Raw genomic sequence first — 19,537 nt, forward strand, 5'->3', positions numbered from 1 at the left:
AAACATATCTGCCATTAACCAAGTGTAACAGTGGCCAGCAGGTAGTGCTGTACAGTGAGTTATTCTCACTCCCCGAGACCTCAAGAGATGCTCTAGTGACAGATGCTAGAGGCCATGCGTTTTAGCTTCCTCGTTAGTGTCCACCTCCCATGCCGGAGGTTGCAAGTTCGATTCCCAGCTGCAGAGAAATACCCAACGCAGGTTACATGAGTAGATCCCATATCATTTCCCAAACCAGAAGACATTTCCTTTTATACATTGATTGAGGAGGTCAACACTGCACTTTGCCTGCCTCTTTGTCCTGGGAACTCCACAGGGTGGCGATAAAGCAACAGACACACTCAGTACACTTGACTATAACACTATCAATACACTCGTGGTCAGTGTTGCCAGGTGTACGATAATTATCATATTTGTATGATAATTTCGCCCTCTGTATGATCAATAATACCCAAATTCCCATAATGTATGATAGTTTGATCATTTTGTGACACTTAGTTGTAATCAATATACTAATATGGATCCTATGTCTGTCTGTTTATACATTCTTCTTCTTCTCACAATGTCTTTACAGCCAATCATGCATTCATGTCACCTAGGACAAAATAATTGTAGTTCTGTGGTAGTGCTGGAATTTCCTACTGAAGTAGTATTATTATTTTTGCTGCTCCTTTACGTCAGTGGAAGTATTTACTGGTGTAAAATGTACTTTAGAAGGAGAGCTCCGCTCATCTCTTTTTTGGGCAGGTGCGTCGGACAGGAACATAATTGTCCATCAATTGTAAAGAAGGGAGTCCCGCACACCGTCCAAACTTGCAATTAGGAATTTATTCTGTGACATTTCGGTCACCGACCCTTTTCAAACAAATGGTTACAGACATGATGAAGCCGCTTAAATAAGGAGTGGCTGTTCTGTTACAGCCAATCAGAACTCCACACGTGAAGACGGGCTTGCAGCTCTGTCACAAGACAATCATTTCTAAAAGACATAGACACTGAATTATATATAGAAAAATAATTAGGAAGTCTATGTTCATACATATTTGAATAGATAAACAAAGGATAAACTAAACAATGGATAAAGTATTGTGAAGCTCATTTATAAATATAGGCTATCTGAGGTAGGCATTCTTTAACTTTTATAACCTATTACTGCAAGCACCATGCTGCTTTAGACCTAATTGGAGACAGTCTGGTCAGATCTTAATAGTTATTATGATATTTGTCCCTATTTAGTGCCTAAAATGAGCTTCACTTTATCCATTGTTTAGTTTATCCATTGTTTATCTATTCAAATATGTATGAACATAGACTTCCTAATTATTTTTCTATATATAATTCAGTGTCTATGTCTTTTAGAAATGATTGTCTTGTGACAGAGCTGCAAGCCCGTCTTCACGTGTGGAGTTCTGATTGGCTGTAACAGAACAGCCACTCCTTATTTAAGCGGCTTCATCATGTCTGTAACCATTTGTTTGAAAAAGGTCGGTGACCGAAACGTCACAGAATAAATTCCTAATTGCAAGTTTGGACGGTGTGCGGGACTCCCTTCTTTACATCTGTAAAATGTACTTTAAAAGTAAAAAGCACCTCATTTAAAATGGAAAGTTGAATGTTGTGTTGTGATTTAAAAAACCACTAGTCAATTCCTAGGCTTGCCCGCAGCTTGGCTGCTGCGTGGCCTTGCCTGCTCTATTGGCATTTGCCCAACTTCGCATCACTGATGACATCACTCACTGATGACATCACAATTGCTCGAGTGACCAAATGACATCATCACTGATGACAACATCACTGAAAAAAATCCAGCTCTGTCAGGTCACCCGCATCCAATGTGGGACAAAAATTGAAACAAACAAACAAACAAACAAACAAACAAACAAACAAACAGATAGACAGACAAATAGAGCCCACTTTTATATAATAATATTTAATCAGTGGTTAGTCACGATTTTGCCTGTCTGTTTGTGACATCATCAGTGATGTGATAAATCCGAATTGTGATGACATCAGTGATGTCACATGAGCAATTGTGATGTCATCAGTGATGTCACTCGAGCAATTGTGGTGTCATCAGTGATGTCACTCGAGCAATTATGATGTCATAAGTGGCGGAAGACATTGAGTGAAGACATTTAACCTCAGGGAGTGTAACAGTCTGCTTAAGAGCGCAGCAGCTTCTATTCATTTTATAAACTGCGTGATTTACAATAAGATCATCATCATCATTACATCATCCGTGCGGCCTCCTCCATTCCCTTTTTCGTTCAAGATGGCGGGTGACGAGTCTGGTACAACGCTTGGACAGCCTCATCTGTCTAAACAAGATCTTAGTACTCTGGATGTCTCTACACTGAACTGGCTCTCTCCAGAGATCATCAGCAGACAGGCCACCATCAATATTGGAACCATCGGTCATGTGGCCCATGGAAAGTCCACAGTGGTGAAGGCCATCTCTGGCGTGCACACTGTCAGGTTCAAGAATGAGCTGGAGAGGAACATTACCATCAAGCTTGGCTATGCCAACGCTAAGGTGTACAAGCTGCTGGACGACCCCAGCTGTCCCAGGCCGGAGTTCTACAGGTCGTGTGGCAGCAGCACTCCTGATGAGTTCCCCACAGACATCCCTGGCACCAAGGGCAACTTCAAACTGGTCAGACACGTGTCATTTGTGGACTGTCCCGGTCACGACATTTTGATGGCCACCATGTTGAACGGAGCCACCGTCATGGACGCAGCCGTCTTGCTAATTGTGGGTAACGAGTCGTGTCCTCAGCCCCAGACGTCGGAGCATCTGGCTGCCATCGAGATCATGAAGCTCAAGCACATCCTGATCCTGCAGAACAAGATCGACCTGGTGAAGGAGAGCCAGGCCAAAGAGCAGTACGAACAGATCCTCGCCTTCGTACAGGGCACGGTGGTAGAGGGCGCTCCCATCATTCCCATCTCGGCCCAGCTGAAATACAACATCGAGGTGGTGTGTGAGTACATCGTCAAGAAGATCCCAGAGCCCATCAGAGACTTCATCTCTGAGCCCAGGCTCATCATCATCCGATCATTTGACGTGAACAAGCCTGGCTGTGAAGTGGACGACCTGAAAGGAGGAGTGGCAGGAGGCAGCATCCTGAAGGGCGTGCTGAAGGTGGGTCAGGAGCTGGAGGTGCGTCCAGGCATCGTGTCCAAGGACCACAAAGGAAAGCTGATGTGCAAACCCATCTTCTCCAAGATCGTGTCTCTGTTCGCCGAGCACAACGACCTGCAGTACGCTGCCCCCGGAGGCCTTATCGGTGTGGGCACTAAGATCGACCCGGCGCTGTGCAGAGCTTATCGTATGGTGGGTCAGGTGCTGGGAGCCGTGGGAGCACTGCCGGAGATCTTCACCGAGCTCATGATCTCCTACTTCCTGCTTAGGAGGCTGCTGGGAGTCCGCACAGAGGGAGACAAGAAGGCCGCCAAGGTCCAGAAGCTGTCAAAGAATGAAGTGCTGATGGTGAACATCGGCTCGCTGTCGACGGGCGGCCGCGTCAGTGCCGTCGAGGCCGATCAGGCCAAGATCGTCCTCACCAACCCGGTCTGCACAGAGGTGGGAGAGAAGATCGCTCTGAGTCGCCGAGTGGAGAAACACTGGCGTCTGATTGGCTGGGGCCAGATCAGGAGGGGCGTGACCATCACACCCACAGTGGACGACGACTGAGACGAACAAACCAGGACGTTTGCCTCGCCGCGGCGATGCTCCCATCGGCCGGACAACACGACCATCACACACTCTTTTCGTATAGGAGGACAGAGGGGAGGGAGGGACACAGAGACACAAGAACAGCTCAGTAGAGGAGAGGAGGCTTTTAGACTAACACCACCCTCCAGGGGGCCAGAGGCTTATTCAGGCTGCTGTTCTGACCTGTCATATAGTTCATGTTAGCAGGTGCTGCCGCTCAGGAGTAGAGAGCCGAAGTCATGACAACTTCCGTTTTAGGCATACGCACGGGAGGTTTGGTCCGCCCTTGTTTTTTCCGTCTACATTTTGTAAAATGCTTATAGAGTTTTGCTTGGTCAAACCAGGCGATTCGGCTGTTTGGAATCACCAGAGACCATTGAGCATTTCACTCAGATCAAAACGTATGTTTTTTTGGTATTTTACAAAAAATGTGGGGGGAAACGTATTGTTTTGGTCCGAGTGAAATGTTCTGTGGTCTCTCGTGATTCAAAATATAGTTGAGTCGCTTGCTTTGAACAAGTAAGTAAAACCATTTTTATGTGCATTTTATTAATGTAGATGGGAAAAGGGATGGCGGATGGAATCTCTTGGTGCGTAGCCTATGTCTAAACCGTGGGTGGGCATGACTTTGGCTCTCTATAAGGCTTTGTTCTGGTTTCTACATCACAGGGAGGGAGGGGTGCAGTGCAGAGGTAATGCTGTACTGTACAGCTTTCAGTCAAATCTAATAAAAATACATTTGGAAAAAAAAATAAAATAATAAGTGGCGGAAGACGCAAGAAGCTCGCGTATGATAATTTACCTCCAAAAACGATAATTTTGACCCTCAGGTACGATAATTCAATATTGTCCACTTAGCAACACTGCTCGTGGTGTAAAATTCCAACTGCAAGTAGAGATGTGAGCTGGTAGTGTAATTGTAGTCCTGAACATTCAAAAATCCCCTGTGTGTATACTAGTAAACATTGAAGTAAAATGACTCATCAGTGTTGTTGAGGAGACAAATAATGTTTATAGAAGACAATATAAAAATGCAGATAGGCTTACATGCCATCTGTCTAACTTTGTATACTGTGTTCAGCTCTTCCAATCATATAGCAGAAATATTGGATTGTTTTTGCTTTAGCCAGGCTATTTTAATATAACTCCATGTCCATAATAATAATAATCGCCCTGTATTGGTTATATAGTTCTGGGGTGCTAAAAACACAATTGGGTTTTAGTGTACTACCTTACTGACGATTAAAACAAAAATATATCGTGGTGTATTGCTTAATTATTTGTCAATATGAAAAATTAATGTGTGGATTGTCTCAGGAATTAACCAAAGTGACAGAGCCAGCCAGCAGGGGCGCCCTTGCCACTCTTCACCGTAGTGACCGTGTTGCTGCTGTGCGGTGGCGTGGAACGGCGTGGAAGTGGAAGACGTGCATGCGAGCAACAGATACACGCGCATGCGCATTCCATTGTTTTGACTGAAAATGCCGTCGGTTTCGAAAACGGCGGCCAATGCTTCTCCTCAAACAGAGAAACCAACCCACTATACGTGAGTAAAGCTTTCGCAATAAACAACGAAATCGTCTATTGCCGAATGTTTTCATTTTGAACATGCAGCTATGTGCATTTGCAATTCGTGCATTCCGTAACTCCTCTCTCTCTGCGATAAAAACATGGTGCTTTTCCTGGCTTTGTGACTACCTACATTAGCAATAGCGATTGCACGCTAACGATATCAATCATGATGGTGGTGCGGAAGGCTTAAATTGACAATCTAGCCGTCATTGGAATTATTTATAATTGTTTCATATAGTTGAATACTTGTTTTGGATATTTTACTAAATATTATACCGTTAACTTGCCTTGCTAAATGATTAGCCAGGAACTCGCTAACCAGTCCGCTTGTAAATAGCTCGGCCTAGTTCCTTCTTGCTACGCACATTTGTTGACGTACGCTCTGGCTGATTCAACCAGTGTTACGTAGAAATGTAAGCGTATTCTTTCTGGTAATAGCCAGACAACGTTGGTGACCCAAGGCATTTTGTAGGCTACACCACTAGCAGTACAACACGAAACATCGATATCGCTAAACTTTTGTCTTTGCCCGCGACTTACCTGGTAACTTTAGTGTAATAATACGAAGCTGGTGCCTAATGTAATGCTACGTTTTTGTTTCCCCTCATTATTCCAGCTACTTGAAGGAGTTCAGGACAGAGCAGTGCCCGTTGTTCCTCCAGCACAAGTGCACGCAGCACAGACCCTTTACGTGCTTCCATTGGCATTTTCTCAACCAGCGGCGAAGACGGCCGATCAGGAGAAGAGACGGAACTTTTAACTACAGTCCCGATGTTTATTGCACGAAATACGACGAGACTACAGGCATTTGCCCAGATGGAGACGAGTAAGTGCGGGTTTCAATTACCCATATCCTCCTGCTTCCTGACCATGCCCGTTTGTTGATGCTGCTGCTGTCAGATTACTAGATTGTCAGAATACTAATGCAATGCAAACGTGTTTGACATGAAGATTGAAGTAGCAAAGAAACAGTGCTGAATTCATTTAAATCAGTTCTCCAAGACACATGTGCAAGTGTTTACTCGCCATGTTGTTCACTGTTTGACACACAGTAGTTACTCTTTGATTGTGTGTTAATACATTCCTCTAATTGTTTTATAGCAGCGGTGAGTAGGACTGGACTGTTGGTATTATTCTCAGTAGTGGTCTATAATGTTTCTAGTAAAACGCTGGAGAGTATAATATAATTATTATACCTCGTTGTCATGGCTACACCTCCTGGTTGGCATGACTACACTTGAAAGTTCAGGGATACTCGACTTGCTTTGCCAGGGCCACTTTTGTAAAATGACAGGAGGTTAGGGGCCACTTAATAAACACAGATTAATATACATTTTTCTGTTGGGGATTGTAGGTTTTTGGGGGTGTCAGCTGGAGTTTAGTCTGACAATTTTGTGCACTCACGATAGTTGGTTAAGTGGCTGAGTGGCGAGCAGATGGCGGTATTTGACAATTTACCTGGAGCTCAGTCAAACTTTATTTAACATTAGTTTTCATTGTGAATTAGAAAATGGTCGGGGGGCCACTCTGCACCCTATCGTGGGCCGCATCTGGCCCCGGCCCGCAAGTTGAGTATCACTGGTTTAAACCATCCACTGTTGCCACTAACCTTTTCATATGTCTGTAACCACATGACCGCCAAGAAAGTTTAGGTTAGTAAGGGCCCAGGTGAAGCGATTTCACATGTAGGATGGGGTTGCATCCCTTTAACAGAGGTCAGACTACTTCAGTCCATCATGGCACAGTGAAGCTGTCCTGCTGGCTTAAGGGTCCAACATCCTGAAATGACTGAAATTACTTTTGTTTCTTTATTTTGCTAGTATATTTTGGCCTTTGCTGTCGTTTAATAATTAATGTTGTTTCATAAGTGTGCCTAGACTGATTATGTGAACTAGAACTTGTGCCCTGTTGTCTCATCCCTAAACGGATGTGAAAATTGCAGTCATTTATAAATATTTTATTTCCTTTTAGCAATCTGTTTCTATTAGATATTCCATCATATACTCTTATTGTTATAATTGAAATGGAGGATGAACCAATGGAACGCTTCCCGTTCCTCCCCTGCCAATGGCAGCTATTTTCGTATGAGCGGGTGTTGCTATAGCAACTGTTGCTACTCAACAAAGGGCATTTTTTATGTATTCAAGAGGCTTATTAGCTATACATTTCTTGAGGTGTTGCCACTGAATTCACAGTAGAATCTTGTTCATGAGTGAAAATGTTTGCAACTATCAGAATTTCCTCTTTATTTAAAAGCATTGTTTGCTTCATAATGCATTGTTTGGCTGTTTCAGACTTGTCATGACACTTGGTATTACAGTCCTACACCCGTAATTATACTGAACAATGACCTTTCACATTTCACATTGAGCACTATTACACATATGAGACTTTATCTATAAAAAGCCTTTTCACCATGGTCCTCCTATTCTGACCCATCAACATATAATCTATGTAGAACCTCACTGAAATACCCACTAACCCCTCTGAATGGACATTATTTGAATCAGTATACAATGTTTAGATGACTGAAAAACATGGAAATGACTAGACAAACATTATATAAAATACAAAATATGAAACATGATTCAAAAAGGTGTGTAGCCAAGCCAACAGTGCTTTCTTTAACTTGCAGCAGCCAGGTTCATGCAAATAATATAAAATAATGTTTTCTCTCTCTCTGCATATTTCGTTCATTACAGCCATTTGGTTAATTTTGATTTTGTTTTTGTTTTGGATAACGGAGGATGTTGCACTGTATTGCCATTTGCCAAATAATTTTATTATTGTAGAATTGTTTTGATAAATGTTTCTGTTGTGTCTTTGTCCCTTTAGCTGTCCTTATTTACACCGGACCACTGGTGACACAGAGCGCAAGTACCATCTACGCTATTACAAGACTGGCACTTGTATCCATGAGACAGATGCTCGAGGGCATTGTGTGAAGAATGGCCTACACTGTGCTTTTGCTCATGGGCCACATGATCTCCGACCCCCCGTCTACGATATCAGGTGACATACAAAGCAAATATTAGCCTCTCTTCTCGCTGCCAAACTTTTCACTCAGGACAAGCCACACAGGAACATGAACAGTTCAGCCAATTTAGATGCAATGTAAACAGAATACATATAATATTGCTACTAAGGCTGCCGTTACCGCTCTCAGATCATTTGGTGTGTGATTCTTACTCAGAATGTCTATTCAGATTAATGGGGTGGCGCTCAATGGCAAGAATATGTTGGAGCTTTTAATTCATTAATTTTCATGATGGCCCTGCAGCCTCCTCGTCGGAGTCGCAAAACATTTTCTCCCAAATTAACTAGAATAAAAAATGCTGTAAAATGTCCTTGTCGACTGTCGAGTGCACCTCGATTCCTCTGACTAGAATACCTGTTGAACAACTGCTGGTGAACAAGCTGATCACTTATCATCAAGATGAAAAGTTATCTTTCCTTCAAATAGACCAATAGGGGGCGTCATTTATCTTGGTATCTGTCTGCTGCATCTTATGAAATTTGCTGAATGTTTGCTGAGAGTGTCTTAGTGTTTTTGTTTGTTTGTTTGTTTGTTTCTCCCCACCCCCCATCATTTTACCAGTCAGGCAGTGATCTTCATGGACTGACTCTGTATCTTCTACACATAGAGATTTGCTTTAGTATTGTCTCTGTATTTCACAATGTATTATTGATAGTTGTAATTAGTTTCAGTTAAGCTTAATACCATATGGTTTGTGCAATGACAATACAATACAAATACAATAATACAATTTATTGTCCCCCTGGGGAAATTGGTCATGGCCTCAAAAGTTGTATACATAAAACCAGGTTAACACACTGCTATTTTAGAGCATGCACATCAAATTTCATGCCAAATCAATCATAGGGGAGCCAATTAGGGAGTCTGTCCTTATAAAGCAGGAGCAGCTTCAAGGCTCTGTGACAGTGAGCATGAAGTATGACGTTTCCTTGAGCACGACAGTGAATCTCTTCCAGCTCTGCTCTGAGTCACAGATGACCCTGCCTGCCCTCTCGCCTCCCCCGTGGAGTGGTGCAAGTGAAAAGAGACATTTCTCCTTCAGGGATCAATAACGTTTGTTCTTGCAGGTTCTTTCAAAGGAGTTTTTGGAGCTCTCATGAACCGACTTGCTATCCAAAGGAATCCAACCAAAGATATTATCTGATGACTCTAGCTCTGTATTCTAGATCACGAAAGATATTATCTGATGACTCTAGCTCTGTATTCTAGATCACGAAAGTCGTTCATCACTGTTTTTCTGTTTGTTTTGTTTTTGGAGGAATTTTGCATGAGACTAAACTATTCTTGTGTGCACAGAGAGATCCAAGCACAAGAGGCCCTCCAAAACGGACAGTTGGGATCTGGGGAAGGTATTCCTGATCTGCAGCCTGGTGTTTTGGCCAGCCAAGCTATGATAGAGAAGACTCTGACGGAAGACCCCCGGTGGCAGGGTGAGAAACGGATACTTTAGGGCCCCACAACAGGAATTAAAGCATAATTCTGTGTTTTGGTTTGTTTTTCAACCTGGGCTGTATTTTCCTAGTTTTTGATGTCATGATGATTGATGATAAAACATTTCATCACTTCACTCTTGAACTTTTTGTTCTCTGGGATCATTGCTCTCCAAAACACACTCAAGAGGACCAAAGTCAGCTCCAACAGTTGGACCCCAAAAAGTGTGACAGCACAGTAACACTCACACTGCAGTTCCAATCTTTAAATGGCTATGATAATAGTCCATTTGATACTTTTTTAGTTTTGCTCATACACTTTTTCCCAGAATAATAATATAAAAAAAGCATAAACATAAAATAACATCTAATGCTGCAAAATGTGGAAGTTTCAGGCAATAGATAATTGGAGATTGGATCTAGGCAGGTCCCATTGCAGTGTTGTGTGTTGCTGTGTTGAAAGGATGCTTCAAATCGCTTTTTGGGTTCAACTGCTAGAGGTGATGTTGGCCCCTCTGAGTGTGTATTGTACATTTTGAACACATTCAATTGTCACGATGGCAAAAGACTAGGAAAATGTATTGAAAACCAAGTTTACAATAACCGTAATTATCCACCTGCCTATAAAGTGGTGCAAGGAAAAGTGGCATTAATACTTGATGCATTCCTTGCAGATACCAATTTTGTTTTAGCCAACTATAAAACGGATCAGTGTACTAAGCCCCCAAGACTATGCAGACAAGGGTACGCCTGCCCCCACTACCATAACAGTAGAGACCGAAGACGAAACCCCCGAAAGTTCAAGTACAGGTGAGACATGACCCCATTTAAATGAAAATAACAAGTGGTGCTAAGTGTAGCCGCAGTGTGCTGAAGACAGTCTGACTCTGCCTCACAGGTCCACACCGTGCCCTAATGTGAAGCATGGGGACGAGTGGGGCGAGCCCTCCAAGTGTGACAGCGGGGACAGCTGTCAGTATTGTCACTCTCGCACCGAACAGCAGTTTCACCCAGAGGTGAGTGAAGCAGGTTCTCCCCCTCCCACACACACACACACACACACACACACTGGGTATATACAGCAGAACTGTTTTTTACATGTTGGTGTCATATGGTCAAATAATCTTTCACAGATTTCAGTTTTTCAATATTTCAGTGTATTATGGATGTATTGTACAAATATTAATGTATTAATTTTATTATCCCCCCTGTATCAAACAAAAAGGTTCACTTCAAAATATTAACCATATATAAATCATTGAAGCATATTGATTGAATCCAGGCCCCAAAACAATCACATTCAGTTGTTTGATAGGTAGACCTAGCCTGGGTAAACCCAGCCTCCACGTGACCTCTATCTATGTATGTGCTATCAGTCACAAGACTTGTGACTGATAGCACATAGATAGAGGTCATGTGGAGGCTGGGTTTACCCAGGCTAAGGTAGACCAACAGTTTCCAAGGCCCACTTGAAAATCTCAAAAATGCTTGCGGCCCACATCCGACCATAAACAGTACAGAGCCCAAATAATGTGTTCTTAGAGCACTTTTTATTTTAACGATGAAAGGAGCTGTCCATCAGCACCACACAGAAACCAGAATCTAAAAGTGAGGGGCTGTCTGTAATAGGCTAATTAACTAATAATTGATTACGCATTAAATAACGGTATCATTCAACAATAGAGAAACACATTCTCATACATAATAATAATAAAAAAAGAAGAAGATTGTAATAAATTACTTTGCAAATTATTTGGCAGGCCCACTTGCAATACCTATGCGGCCCACCAGTGGGCCCCGGCCTAGAGGTTGGGAATGGCTCAGGTAGACTGATCTCCCTTCCCCTGAAGTTGTTCACTGCCAGGCTAGCATTGCCTGGGTCCAGACCTTTGAATCCTTTTGGCTGCTTCTGGTCTTGCATTGTGACATGCAACAGCCATTTCCTCAGGTGAAAAAACCATAAGCCAGTCAGCGCCAAGGGGGAATAACCATTAGCCAGTCAGTGTCAATAAACAGCAGGCGGGACTAATGCCGTTGTCAAGCTGTTTCCTGTTGTCAAGTGCGCCAAGGAGTAATAACAACAATGGTGGCCACTATAGATGAGATAGTTTAGAGGCAGTTTACACTTTGACGATTAGAAATCTGTACCCATCATACACTAACAGATTTGGATGCCGACTGGCACAACAACTGCAGACTAGTGTATACAAAAACAGACTGTGCCCAACGGGAAATCCTGTGTAAAATCTGGGAAAATATCTTGTAGTGTAAACTAGCTATAAGACTAGAAGAATTGCCAACTCTGTATCTGATTGCTTGTGATTCATTCTTCTTCTTCTTTTTTAAGATCTACAAATCTACCAAATGCAATGACATGAGGCAAACTGGATTCTGCCCCAGAGGACCGTTTTGTGCATTTGCACATGTAGAAAGTAAGTGGCAATCTGTCAAGTCAAGTGCTGTCTAAAATAGTCATCTAATGATCCGTCAATACCAAGTACTGTCTAAAATAGTCATCTAATGTGCTACTTGTTTATGGAGCATGTGAATGTTTGTTTGAATCCTTTCAGGAATTCCCTCTACAGAAGAGACCATGAGCTCATTGCTGACAGCGATACAGTCAGGCTCACAGTCCCAGCTGGGCTCCCAGCACTATTCAGAGTGTCCAGTCAGTGAGTGGAACAGTGGAGGGAACTCCACGACCAGCGCAACCAGTAGCAACGGCCAAGTAGGAAGTGTATGTTTTCAGACCTCTGTTGATACAGTACATCTATCCTCTGTCTGATATCAAAACTGGCTTTTAGTGTGTTTGCTTGCTTGCAAGAGTATGACATTGTCCAAGAATTTGTCAAAATCTTTGTTGACTTTTGACTTGTCAAGCTCAAGAAATGTCTACTTTTGTAGAGTAACTAACCTAAGTGTCAATTCAACAGAATTTCTTCCCTGAAATCCCTCAGTAGGATGCAAGCCAGCCATTTATCTGTCGACCTTATTTCACATTTAGTCATTTTCCCTATTTCCTTTTTCACATCTCGATGTGTCATTATTACTACTTTTTTTGCTGCTTTACATTTCATCACTGAGTTAGTTTTTAGACAACAGAGGCAGCTTGTGTCTCAAAGAGAGAGTGGAAAAGTGAAGAGGATGCTTAAACGATCAGTCCGGTGTTTATTATTATTATTATTTAATTATTTTCCAATCTGATGTAGATATCAATATATATCATTCTAGCAGTCCTCACTTTTCGTACTCTACTCAGAATTATGGATTTATTTTATTTACTTATTTTTGATCATCATCATTTTTATTAAGATCATGTGCACTTCTCTTCCTCAGGTCTCATGTTCTAATAGCCCAACTGTAACACCAAGCTCAGGAAGCAACACTTTGTTATCCCCAGTGGGAACCATCAGCAAGACCAAATCCTTAACTAATGGTAGTTTATGTTCAGAGTCGGCCACATCCGGTGTCTCATCTCTGACGTCTAACTATCCTAAAGCTCCGGGCTTTGAACGTGAGGATCAGGTACACAGACTGAAGGGCTTGGCACTCACTGTATCCTGCTCATTCATTTTGACTCATTGTTTCATTATTTGTCATTATTAGTCTTATTGTTTTCCATTTCATGACAGAAACTTCATGCTAAAGCCTTGTTTTTCTAATTCCGGGCCATAGTTGTTAGGCTATTTGTTAGTATTTTCCTCGCTGCTCAACAAAACACATTTCAGTAGAATATTCACAAATAGTGCAGATGTAGCTTTTTTCCCCACCAACAGCACATGCCTCTGATTCATAATGAAATTGGAGAGATGTTTGAGGTGGCACTCGATAATACATTTGAAGTGGGTTCTTCAACAAATATGCCAGGGCTAAACGGTATTGAGTGTATCATGCCTGGGGGGGCTGCTTTTGCCTTTGAACTTCCTAATATTTCTCATTTGGTGTGTATTTCTGGAGTGATATTTATGATAATATTTGTATTTTTATACATTCTGAGAGGTACAATCTTGGGGTCAGACTACTAAGTGATTTTCATACTGCACATTTGGCCAAGGCGGTCATTAGCTCTACATTAAGAATTGCCCTAATGTTAATTGAGCTACTGTCCAGCCTCTTCCAGGTGGTCCAGTGAAGGACCACTCATGTGGTGATGAACCCAGAGCGGATTAGCCAGCTCTGGACTGAATTCTCCCTATTTGGAATGTGTACATGTAAAAGGGTTCCTAAAAGGCTGTTAGCCCTGGCTAAATATAGTGTAAACATTACTTTAGTAGATAAAGGTTAATCTGTATTTAGATTAATTTCAAGTGCCTGAGATTTTTGTCATTGAAATGTACTGTTTTGTGTTATTAAATTGCTTTCAGATCAAGAATAAGGGGCTGATGGATCAGAAATTGATGGACCAAGACAAACAGGTTTGTGTTGATATAGGTTACTTCGTGTGTCTATAGACGGTCAATATTGCAATATCACACAGACGCTGCACTTCTTGACCAAGCTATGAGGGAGATTTGCCATACGCACTAGCCAGGTCATAGATTGTTTATATGTTGATGGCTGTTAATAGCTGACCTGTCTGTCTTGACTCATATTTTATGACTGGTAAAGGGCCTCAGATGTCTTCCTAGTTGACTCAAACTGTAATTGAGAAAACTAACAGTAACAGCTTTGTGTTCTTCCCTTTTAGACTCAAAATACTATATTCTCTCTGGTGAACCCTCTGGCATCAAGCATTACCTCCAGTATAACATCCAGCTTGGCCTCTAGTATTGGCTCAGATAGTTCCTCACCCACCACCTTATCAACAATGAATGCAAAAGCCACCCCTTTCTATCCAGGGAGCAATACAGTGGAGTCTGTTATAGGTGAGTGGACACAAAGGCCACTAAATGGGGTCAACTTTGATGTGTTGAACCCTGACATCCACCGTTCTGTATTCTGTTGTCAAATCTCAGTCCAATGTTTTGTTGTCTTCACAGGATCTGCTCTTGACCTGAACTTTAGTGACATTAATGTTGCATCTCTTGATAAGGAGTTAGAGGAGCAAGACAACAGCGTAGGATTGGCAAGTAAGGACACCTAGGTTGTACAATTGCTTGTTTGACTTTTTCAGAAGTAGCCTAACCAATGTTTATATTATAAAAAGAGTAACAACACTTTCCTTTCTGCTTGTAGGTCAAAGGGTGCTAGCTGGATCTGCCCCGGTTAACATCCCTGGCTCCCTTGCAAGATCCTCCTCATTGAATTCCTCCTCGTCGCTCTCCACCTCCCCTCTCAGCTCCCTGTCCCAGTCCCTGCTGTCTGCGATGGTCTCGCAGCCAAATCAACCTTCAGCCCTGTTAGCCAAGCAAGAGCACGGCCTCCTGGGAACAGCTAATTCCTCTTCCCAGAACTCTCTGGGTAAGTTGACAGCATCAGACATTTAGCTTCAAGTGAACTGGAAAGCATTAAAGTAGATTTGGAAAAAAAAAAACTACTCGGAAATATCTCAATAATCAGAATCAGAAAGACTTTAATGATCCCCGGGGGGAAATTGGGACAAGTTACAGCTGCTCGCACTCAGGCATGAAATATCCAAATAACACAACATAACATAACACAGTATCACACAGTATCTCCCTAAACGTAAAACAGTCAATACAATAAAATAAAATGCAGTAAAATGCAATAGAGTAAAATAAAATAAAATAGAATAAAGTAGAATGTACAGTACGTGTCAAATTGCAGTTATTGCACACTGGAATTATACTAAATCAACTTGCACATTGCATGTGGCGTAGCTAAGGCACAGTTAACCTATCGGCTGACTCAGTCTCAGGGAGACTGAGTGTCTCCGAGGTGCTCTTCTTAGTGAGGCGTTAAAGAGTCCAATGGCCACAGGCAGGAATGATTTCCTGTGCCTCTCTGTGTTGCATCTGGGTGGGATCAGCCTCTCACTGAACGTGCTCCTGTGTTTGACCAGCACGCCGTGGAGTGGGTGAGAGTCATTGTTCATGATGGAGCGTAGCCTGGTCAGCGTTCTCTTCTCTGACACCGCTGTCAGAGAGCCCAGCTCCAGCCCCACAATGTCCCTGGCCTTACGGATCAGTTTGTTGTTGAGTCTGTTGGCGTCCGCTGCCTTCAGCCTGCTGCCCCAGCACACTATAGCATACAGGAAGGCACTGGCCACCACCGACTCTTAGAACATCCTCAGCATGGTCCGGCAGACGTTGAAAGACCTCAGCCGTCTCAGGAAGTAGAGACGGCTTTGCCCCTTCTTGTAGAGTGCATCAGAGTTCTTAGCCCAGTCCAGTTTATTGTCAATGTACACTCCAAGGTACTTGTACTCCTCCACTATGTCCACACTGACCCCGTGGATTGAAACAGGGGTCACCGGTGCCTTGACCCTCCTCAGGTCCACCACCAGCTCCTTTGTCTTTGTCATGTTGAGCTGCAGGTGGTTTTGCTCACACCATGTGACAAAGTTAGCCACCACAGCCCGATACTCTTCTTCATCGCCATCTTTGATACATCCAACTATCGCAGAGTCGTCAGAGAACTTCTGAAGGTGGCAAGACTCTGTGTGGTAGGTGAAGTCTGTGGTGTAGATGGTGAAGAAGAAGGGAGAGAAGACCGTCCCCTGTGGTGCTCTCCTATTGCTGACCACTCTGTCTGACACACAGTTTTGCAAGCGCACATACTGTGGTCTGCCAGACAGGTAGTCCACAATCCAGGACACCAGGGGGGCTTCCACCCGCATCGCTGTCATCTTCTCATCCAGTAGAGCCGGCCTGATGGTGTTGAAAGCACTGGAGAAGTCGAAGAACGTGACTCTCACAGTGCTAGCCGGGTTGTCAAGGTGGGCGTAGGCGCGGTTGGACAGGTAGATGACAGCGTAGATAAGAATATCTAAATAATGTGTGTGTATGTACATCTATATATATATATATATATGTATGTATATACTGTATATATATATATATTTATAAAACGGCACTCTCAAATCAAGCAATCTGATTGGTTCACAGCCATTGTATAAATCCAATAACCCACTCCAATAACCCATGGCCATGGGTTATTGAGTTGCCATGGCAACTCTTACTAAAAGGCTTTGGTTACCTCAAATGACAGTGTAGAAAAAACAAATGGCGGAGACAGCTGTCAGATCCTTGTGAATCGATCTTCGCTTATAACTTTACTAATACTTCGCAGAAAATTATGTTTTGTACAAGAATAGACGCGGGCTAATGTCTTAACCCCTCTCTCGCGCGCCCTCACTCTTAACCCCGCATTTCTAAATAAGACGTAACGTTAGTTGGTGTCTGCATACGGCTCTGGTGTCGGGCTTTGCAAAAAGCTCTCCGCTTCTCAGCAAGCGCCAGGATTGGCCAATGTCAACTTCAGTCTCCAGAACGATCCAATCAAATCACCCGCACGTCTATCTTCTTGCTAGAGGTCCCGCCTTACAGTAGTGTTTCAACTGACTCTATCAGAATACCATGCCAGTCGGACTTATAGTATTATTATTATATTTATATTATCATACTTGGAAACCGTTTTATAAAATAGCGTGTGTTGTGGCATATATCCCGCTGCTCAGCAGTTATCCCACTCGGCCTGCGTCCTCGTGGGATAACAACTGATCAGCGGGATATATTTGCCACAACACACTGGCTCTCATGCTATATTGCTTATATATATATATATATATATATATATATATATATATATATATATATATATATATATATACAGTATATATATATATATATATATATATATGTATGTATACCGTATATGTATATAGTGCATTTCCCAATGAATAAATTGAGGAGAAAATAAAACTGAAAGGAGGCTGTACCCAGTTTCTCAAAACTATGGATTAAAATAAGTTTCAGTTTATCATTCGACAGACTTGTGACAATCTGAACTTGTTCTAAAAAGTATCCTTACCATTTCTGCATAGAGCCACTACTAACTCTGTGTGCTTGGTCTTGTGATCTTCTTGCATCATCTACCTAGGCTTGAACGGAGGAGCGAGCAGCATATGGGACTTTGTAAGTGGCAGCTTTTCCCCCAGTCCATCTCCAGTGTTCAGCGGCGTAACATCAACAGCCAGCAGTGCTGATATGGCCCGTCTGTTTCGAGAGCTGGACGAGGCCAAGAGAAAGATCAAACAGTGGGAGGAGGCCTGGCACCAGGTCAAACAAGTCAGTATCCTCTTCATTTCACACAACATTACGTGTCTGTCCCAGTGTAACACAATATCTTTTCATTTTCAACGGTCGCAAGTGTTTTTTTTTACATCGCCGGATTCCACTTTGTTCCAGGCTTGTGAAGCTTGCCAGAAAGATGCTCGCCAAGCAAAGGAACAAGCAAAATCAGCTGAGGCCGAACGGCAATTGGCAGAACAGAAGTGGGAGGAGACGGAACGCAAGCTGAAAGAGCTCCAAGGGGACTTTGATGTGCTTTGCCGCACCCCTGGAACACCCCTATTACGCAGCTACGGAGAGCTGGACCAGCTCCCCCTGTCTAAGCTCCACTCCATCCAGAGTCACCTGCGTAATGACCTTGACCTTATCGACGGGGTAAGAAAGACTAGATCACACATAGCATTTCATTTGTAGCATCTGCATAATTAAAACCGTTTATCAGGCTACCACTCTAGCATGCTCATTTGAAAAGTCTGCATGAACTCTGTTTTCCTAAGTTGCAGCTGATACTCATTCTCTTCTGCCCCCTACAGGTAATATATCAGCTTCAGTCAAAGAAATGTATAGTTTGCCAAAAGCATGATCGTTGCATTGTTCTGCAGCCTTGCCAACATTATGTTCTATGTGAGAACTGTGCACCTAGTAAAACAGAATGTCCCTACTGTAGAACAAAAATATTGAAGTGGTGATGTACAAATTATTCAAGGTACTATTTAAAGAATTAGCCCTTTGGAAACTACTAATACATTTATGCTACGTTTTCCTAATAGCAATTTGTGTTTCATATAGTGATTGAATTAATAATTTAGAGTTAAATAAATGATGTTTGACTGGTAAAACAAGCACTATTATGAATTGTATTGTGTCAAAGGGGATTCAATCATAGTTTTTGCTCATTTTAACGAATGAACATCATGATGAACATCATGTCACCTTGCAGTGCTCTTTTGATCGACCTCATATTCTCAATTGTATCTCAAATCTTCATTATGATTCAGACACTCAACGAAATGCAAACATGCATTGCCAGCCTGACAAGTTTCTCTTGCAGTACATGTAAAATTGTAAATCGTGTATTTTAGATACAAATCTTCCAGTCTTGGGGCATCCGAGTACTATAGCAGTAGATTCCCTGCCTACCAACACGAGGGTCGCAGGTTCGCACCCCCGTGTTACCTCCGGCTTTGTCGGGTGGCCATACAGGCAGGATTGGCTGTGCCTGAGGGTGGGAAGCCGGATTGGGGGGGGGGGGGGGGTGCACTAGTGCCTCCTCTGGTCGGTCGGGGCGCCTGGTCGGAACGGAAGGGAACTAGTGGGAATAGTGTGATCCTCCCACATGCTACATCCAGCCAGTGAAGCTCCCCCTGTCGGGTGAAAAGAAGCGGCTGGCAACTGCGCATGTGTCAGAGGAAGCATGGTGCTAGTCTCGGCTCTCCCCAGATCGGCAGAGGGTGGAGCAGCGACCAGGGCAGCCAATAGGGCAGCAGGGGGGGAAATTGGCCAAGTACAATTGGGGAGAAAATGGGGGGGATCAGGAAAAGAAAAATCTTCCAATCTTTAGTGTTACAGCGATGACATTGTATTTTATTTA

General features: G+C 42.9%; 1 protein-coding gene and 1 pseudogene across 4 annotated transcripts; both read left to right on the top strand.

Moving 5' to 3' along the window:
* Positions 1–2,272: 2,272 nt before the first annotated feature.
* LOC310787220 (eukaryotic translation initiation factor 2 subunit 3 pseudogene) lies at positions 2,273–4,079 on the top strand (annotated as a pseudogene). Its single transcript has one exon. The product of its transcript is annotated as a eukaryotic translation initiation factor 2 subunit 3 pseudogene (transcript).
* A 1,117-nt stretch (positions 4,080–5,196) lies between these two features.
* On the top strand, positions 5,197–19,072 carry unkl (unk like zinc finger; the record flags this gene model as incomplete). 3 transcript variants are annotated; one of them, XM_083648970.1, is made up of 16 exons in its annotated part: positions 5,197–5,261; positions 5,904–6,113; positions 8,123–8,299; positions 9,621–9,754; positions 10,429–10,564; positions 10,653–10,770; positions 12,102–12,186; positions 12,325–12,491; positions 13,091–13,279; positions 14,119–14,169; positions 14,442–14,619; positions 14,734–14,823; positions 14,930–15,154; positions 17,756–17,943; positions 18,064–18,321; positions 18,480–19,072. In XM_083648970.1, 16 exons carry the CDS (start codon positions 5,197–5,199, stop codon positions 18,633–18,635), a joined length of 2,427 nt encoding a protein of 808 aa, XP_083505096.1. In that variant the 3' UTR covers positions 18,636–19,072. The 3 variants fall into 3 exon arrangements, with proteins under 3 accessions (XP_083505096.1, XP_083505097.1, XP_083505098.1); XM_083648971.1 differs by lacking the exon at positions 14,119–14,169 and having other exon boundaries at positions 13,091–13,309; XM_083648972.1 differs by lacking the exon at positions 13,091–13,279.
* Between the last annotated feature and the right edge of the window lie 465 nt (positions 19,073–19,537).

This window comes from Poromitra crassiceps (genome assembly GCF_964638095.1).
Source record: "Poromitra crassiceps genome assembly, chromosome: 13".
NCBI classification, from domain to species: Eukaryota; Metazoa; Chordata; class Actinopteri; order Beryciformes; family Melamphaidae; genus Poromitra; species Poromitra crassiceps.